The sequence below is a fragment of the Stegastes partitus genome, unplaced genomic scaffold, assembly GCF_000690725.1.
Source record: "Stegastes partitus isolate 25-593 unplaced genomic scaffold, Stegastes_partitus-1.0.2 Scaffold1134, whole genome shotgun sequence".
Classification (NCBI taxonomy): Eukaryota; Metazoa; Chordata; class Actinopteri; family Pomacentridae; genus Stegastes; species Stegastes partitus.
The window spans coordinates 189,490-195,582 of record NW_007578865.1 but is presented as its reverse complement, the minus strand read 5'-3'; the positions used below and the strand labels follow the sequence as shown (position 1 = coordinate 195,582).

Sequence of the window (6,093 nt, the reverse complement as noted above, 5' to 3'; positions counted from 1 at the left end):
ACTGGTGTGCTCGGACCCTAATAACATCCAGTCCTCAGCTCTTTGTATTTAGACTGCCATAGATACGTATTGTCATCTCCATTGGATCTCATAATGCGCTTTAGTCAGGCAGAGCTGCCACTGGAGGGTATCAGGTAGTTTTAAATCAAGGGAAAACTTGCTAGCTACTGCCACAGCTCATAGTGGCTTGTTGAGAGCATTAGGGAACCTTTCAACTTGCTGAATGGTCAGAAGATTCAACTACAACACGAGGGCGACCTACTGGAGGTGTGGTTTGGCCACATTTAGATCACCATGCATCCTTTGTACACTTTAGGTTGCATAAAAAGGCCCTTTGTCATAACCAAATACAGATCACGTCTACATGGGGTCATGAGTTTTACCAGTGACCAGCAATTAGACAACAGTCCTTGTCTGAGCAGCTGTACTGTGATACTATAAATTTGCCTAAAGATGGAAAAGGATCACAAGGTTGAAGACATGCTGATTGAAAAACCTTCCAAAAATACACACAAGAACAGACCATCTTTCTTTTTTGGCCAATACAACCATTTATTTAACTGTGGTTAGTGCAGCCTGTTTTCAAACCAGGTGATCGACTCCAGCAGCCCAGGTGAGTTTTAAGCATGCACCTGTGGTAAGCACCAGAGAACCCAACAGTGATTCAACCGAACACTGGAGCTCTTCTCTTACCTGCCGGTCACAGTCTTTCCCCATGGTTAGCTATAGCCGGCTGAGGTCGCCACAGTCCTGCTTGCATGTGTGGATGCATCAGAGAATGAATGAAGTGGGAAAACATACAGAGAAGGTGCTGATGGCTTCGACGGTGCAGAGAAAGCAGCACAAGTTCAGCTGCTTCGTCCGGTCCAGGCTCACCTGAAACGCATTCCTGTTTCAGCTGGTATTACTGCCTGGTGACATCGCTGTGTTCTGTCCGTGTTTGTCATTAACCTGGGAATCACTATCGTCTCTGTCATCGTCATCAGGCAGGTTAGTCCATTTACTGCGGCTCTGACAGAAGCGACACGCCTGGTAAACAACCAGCTTCAGTCCTTTCACGTGTTTTCTCACCGTGCATTGTCCGTTGCACTCCCGGCACGACTTGAACAGCTGGAGGATGCACTCTTCGTCCACGATGAACTCTGACGAGCTGAAGGAGTCAGAGAAGATGCAGCAGGTTTGCTTATTACGAAGATGATGTTAGGACAACAAAACACATAAGTCCAACTTTGAAGGCTGGAGATGATGAGAAGGATGTTAACAATCTGACAACAGGCGCCTCAAACTGGATCCTAGTATGTAAATCAACACACCTTCCCAAATCCACCAGGTAGCGTCCGTCTCCCACACTTAATGAAGTGCTGAATTCTTCCTCCTCTTCTTCTTCAACTGTGTGGGCATCCATTTTTAACAAATTACAGTTTTGCTGAAAACAATTGATTTTCAGGACTAATGTGAAGGTGACTCACCTCCGTTTACTTTATTTTCTGACCGTCTGATTGGCCGCCACTCATCCTCACTCTTTGGTCTTTGGCGAGCAGCGTCTGACTTCTGCATCTCCTTAAAATGAGACGAGGAACAGCAAGAAGCAGTCAGCAGAGAGCTGAGTGGAAACAGGAAACTCTCTCTTATTTACTGTGTGTATCACAAAATACGATAAAAATATGAAACAGAATGTTGAGAATTAATTAACTAACAGAATAATATAAGTTCAGAAAGTGCAATGTCCAGACCTGAAATATTGAATAAACGTTATGATGCTCACGGACAAAAACATCTGCAATGACTTTATTATATGTGCAGATATTTAAAAACTGCAAGTTATCTTTCAACTGCAGCTAAATTTTGCTTTAATAAAATAAGGTTTGGGGTTGTAGAAGCCAATAATGTAGCTGATAAAGTAATAAATTTGCACTTTTTAAAAACCTGGGTGTCAAATGCATAACATCACTAAAATCAAACCACTACTGTCTGCCATGCAAAAAGATCTCCTGGTACAGTCTTTCATTTTCTCACACGTAGATTACTGTAACTCACTGTTGACTGGCACAACACACTCCTCCATAGCTCGTCTTCAACTAGTTCAAAACTCTGCAGCAAGACTTTTGACAAAAACCAGCCGTAAGTCCCACATCACTCTGATTCTGTCCTCCCTTCACTGGCTCCCGGTAAAATTCAGGATAAATTTTGAAATATTACCTATAAGGCCCTTCATGGCCTAGCCCCCAAATATATATCTGAATTAATAAAACCTTACTCTGCCAGCCGACCTCTCCGATCCGACGATCGAGGCCTCTTGGTTGTTCCTCGCTCCCTTTTTAAATCTAGAGGTGATTGTTCTTTTGAGGTTGTTGCTCCTCAGCTCTGGAACAATCTGCCTGCTGCCATGAGATCTGCTGACTCTGTGGAGTCTTTTAAAAAAACTGTTAAAAACCCACTTTTATAGGCTGGCCTTGCGTTAAGGTGTCGTTGCGTGTTGTTATCCTCGTGTCTTTCCTGTCCTCTCTCTATTCTCCTATTATCTTTTGGCCAAAAATGTAACAAATTATCACGCTATTGGTCAAAACTTATTATGTTATTGGTCCAGGACTTTTATTACGTTATTTGCCAGTTATTACATTATTGGCCTATTACATTTTAAAAATGGTAAATTTATTACGTTATCAGCCGTTGTTACGTTATTGGCTTCTACAGGGTCATGTTGGGCTCAGACCAGTTAGCAGCATTACTCCAGTTTAATAACGCAAGAAAGAGACAAACTGTTGTGTTTTCCAGCAAATTCAACTCAAAGTGTCTTCATTTGTTGGATTTGTTAGATTTGATATACGTGTTTTAGAATATAAAGATCCAAAACCAGCAAACAAAAGTGCCAAGAGTGTAAAATGATATCTTCAGTTTGCTCGTTTTGTCTGATTGGTTCTCCAAACCTTCAACGCGTTCAGTTTACAATGAGACAAAACAAAACTGTCACACATTAGAGAAGCTGGAAATGAACTATGTTTGGTTTTTTGACAAAGACTGAAACAACAAATTCTAGTTGGTGGACTGATAGATGGACTAATCATTTCAACTCTATATGAGAGATCATGATTACCTTTCCATTTTTAGACGACTGGACAGAAGTTTCCTGCTCAGACTCATTTGATGAACTCATCATAAACGGGTATTCATAGTGCACACTTTCACTGAATGACCAGATAAAGAAACACAAAGGTATAAATGTATCTGATAATTCTACGTCGTGTTCTTTTGTTGTTTTTTTTCAAATGTGTTTTACCAGCATTCATCATAATAACCTGATAGTTAAAAATAACCTCAAGTCAAGTTTTAGTCAAATAAAAGACAAAATCTAAATGTTTAACGCTACAGAAACAGTCATGGTGCTAAAATCAAAACACCCGGACACACAAAGCCACTCACCAGGTTTCAGTTGAAGAGCTCCTTTTGAAGCTCGATCGTTCAGCTCGACTCTCTGACTTGGTCCGAAGGTAACTACGATCACAACACACGGCATTCATTAAATGGACAGTTTGAGAAAACACACGAAGGGAGACTCCAGGTAACACATCTGGACTGTGGATTAATGTAACGTGTAATTATAGTCCTTTGTGCTGATTCAGATATCAACTTGTTCAATATGAACCCTGCTGAGTCGACGCACATTCAGGCATGATTTACTCTCTGTTCTCATCCGTGTCTTTTGATTGGGGAGGTAACCTCCTAATGATCAATTTATAGAGCCCTGGATGTAACAGCTCATATGAGTTTCAGGAGGATTTCCGTCCATGTTCAGAACTCTCAGCACATCCAACGGAAATCACTTATATGTGTTTCAGGATGATTTTTTAGGGCATCTTTAGTGTGAGGGCTGCAAGATGGATCAGTGGTTAGTATTGTTGCCTCGCAGAAAGAAGGTTGCCGGTTTGCATCCCGCTGAGGACACCCGGGATCTTTCTCTGTAGAGTTTACATGTTCTCCTCGTGCAGTGTGGGTTCTCTCCGGGTTCTCTGGCTTCCTCCCACACAGTCCAAAAACATGTTGAGGTTAATTGGTGATTCTAAATTGTCCGTAGGTGTGAATGTGAGTGTGCTTGGTTGTCTGTCTCTAAGTGTAGCCCTGTGATAGACTGGTGACCTGTCCAGGGTGTCCCCTGCCTTCACCCTGAGTCAGCTGGGATAGACTCCAGCCCCCCTGTGACCCTAATGAGGATTAAGTGGTGTATAGATAATGGACAGATGGAATCAAGGGATATATTGATATTTCTAGTGGGCAGGAACGTACAAATTAACCATCTGAGAATGTTCAAGGTGAAATGTGAAAGGTGCAAACTTTAGACCTACCTTCTTAGTCAGGCTTTTGATGTATTTTCTTTATTATCATTACTTTAAAAAAATCTTTTTAAAATTCATTTCATTATAAATGTTTGTTTTAGACTACTTTATCTATCTTTTTAAAACTATTTTCTTACTTTGCTTTTACATATTTTGGCCTAACGACTGGAGGTGGAGGTAGTGGGTACTGTTTATATGATTTCTAAGCATTAATTGTGTTTTTGATTGATTTAAACTGTAAAGCACTTTGTGTTGAATGAAAACTGCTGTACAAATAAAGTCTGACTGATTAATAACGTTATAGCGGGATCTCAAAATAAAAGTGCTTCTTTCTTGTGTTTATTAGGAGGACTTATTCTAAACATTTAGGGAACGTTTCCTCTGTCTCTCCCTCCTGTCTGTCTCCTCACATGGTCCTCAGAGCTCCTTCGGTCCCAGACTCGTGGACGCGCATTGCCAAGGCAACCACACTAACATCTGGGCTGATGTTCCAGCCTTGAACTGCATGGAGGTAAGCGGATGCCTGTTTCTCATAGCTGAAGCAAAACAGCATCACAGGACAAGGACAGAATTAAACGAAGGACATGCAAACAAATCAAACTTGGTGTTTACATTCTGATCAAACCAGTGAGGACTGTTGGTTTAAAGCTAACATGAAGGTACCGAGCTGAGCGTTATAAAATAATCCAAATAACTATACTGAGGTGTAAAATTGGTGTTAACGTGTGTCAAATTAGTCTGGTAAACTGTTTTTTAGTTGTTGTTGTTTTTTTTAAAGGACAAAAACAGCGAGAACAAGTAGGTTAGCTAACTTGTCTGTTAGCTAACTCCAGCTGCAGCTCCGAAGCTAACAGGCGGAGAGGACCAGAGCGGTACCCGGAGAAAGCACACCAGCTCCGGACACACACACACCCACCTAGCTAACATCGCTGCTCATCTCCACCGTCACCCACCTATCGAGCAGAAACACAGCCACCTCCGCGTCCGTCTTCATGCCTTTCAGCTCCCGGAGGTCTCTCCACCGCTGGAACGCTTCGCCGATGTTGATGCGGGTCTTGGCTCGGCTCTGGTCGTAATGTTTCTTCTTCTGCTTGTGCTCCGCTGATCTGATCCTCTTTGGCCGCTTCTCGGCCATCTCTCCCTCTCATTAATAAGATGATGTTGTGGACTATTACTGTCCCTCCCCTTCACCCCGGTCCCGCAGACGCCCAGTAACGACCCCTGTTGTTGACTGGATCGGTCCGCACCACTGTGTTTGTTGTTTACACATCCGGGTCTGTGCGGTGACACCACGCTGGTTTTGTTCAGTTAAACAGAGCTGACAGCTGGCTGAGGCTCACCATACATGACCTACTGTCTATGTTCTGAAGGTTTTTACAGGGAGGTTTGTTCGTTTATCAGTAATACCCTGATTATTAAACATAATTCTTAAAAACGTGGCCAAAGTTGATTTTTTTCAGGCTGTTGACAGTATTTTATTGTATTTTTTGTAGGGAGTGATGACAGCACATCCCTTCAATGAAAACCTTTGACTACCAACAAAATGACAAATGTTTTAAAGCTGACATCCAATATTTAGATTCCTTTTCTTGAAATGAATGCAAATTTGGACTTTTGTTTTTTTTTTTTTTTTTACATACAAGATACCTCATTTGCATATTAAAACATACACCGAAATGTTAGAACAGCGACTCCTTATTCCTTCATGTTAAAAAGATAGAATGGATAGTACTGAATATAAATTAAATTGGTGGCACATGCA

General features: G+C 41.7%; 1 protein-coding gene across 1 annotated transcript; it reads right to left on the bottom strand.

Moving 5' to 3' along the window:
• Window positions 1-527: 527 nt before the first annotated feature.
• LOC103368241 (uncharacterized) lies at window positions 528-5,950 on the bottom strand. Its single transcript, XM_008296548.1, has 6 exons — window positions 5,285-5,950; window positions 3,421-3,492; window positions 3,095-3,185; window positions 1,470-1,560; window positions 1,314-1,389; window positions 528-1,150 (listed from the first exon to the last, which is right to left on the bottom strand). The coding sequence occupies exons 1-6, from the start codon at window positions 5,464-5,466 to the stop codon at window positions 895-897; spliced, it is 768 nt and encodes a 255-aa protein (XP_008294770.1). The 5' UTR covers window positions 5,467-5,950; the 3' UTR covers window positions 528-894.
• Window positions 5,951-6,093: the final 143 nt, after the last annotated feature.

Bases quoted from the DNA above. Each gene is read 5' to 3' on its own strand.
- LOC103368241 (XM_008296548.1), bottom strand. From the start codon at position 5,466: ATGGCCGAGAAGCGGCCAAAGAGGATCAGATCAGCGGAGCACAAGCAG. The intron at 3,493-5,284 runs GTGGGTGACGGT...TTGTGATCGTAG, and splicing joins GCTGTGTTTCTGCTCGATAG to TTACCTTCGGACCAAGTCAG. The intron at 1,390-1,469 runs GTGAGTCACCTT...ATGCCCACACAG, and splicing joins AGAAAATAAAGTAAACGGAG to TTGAAGAAGAAGAGGAGGAA.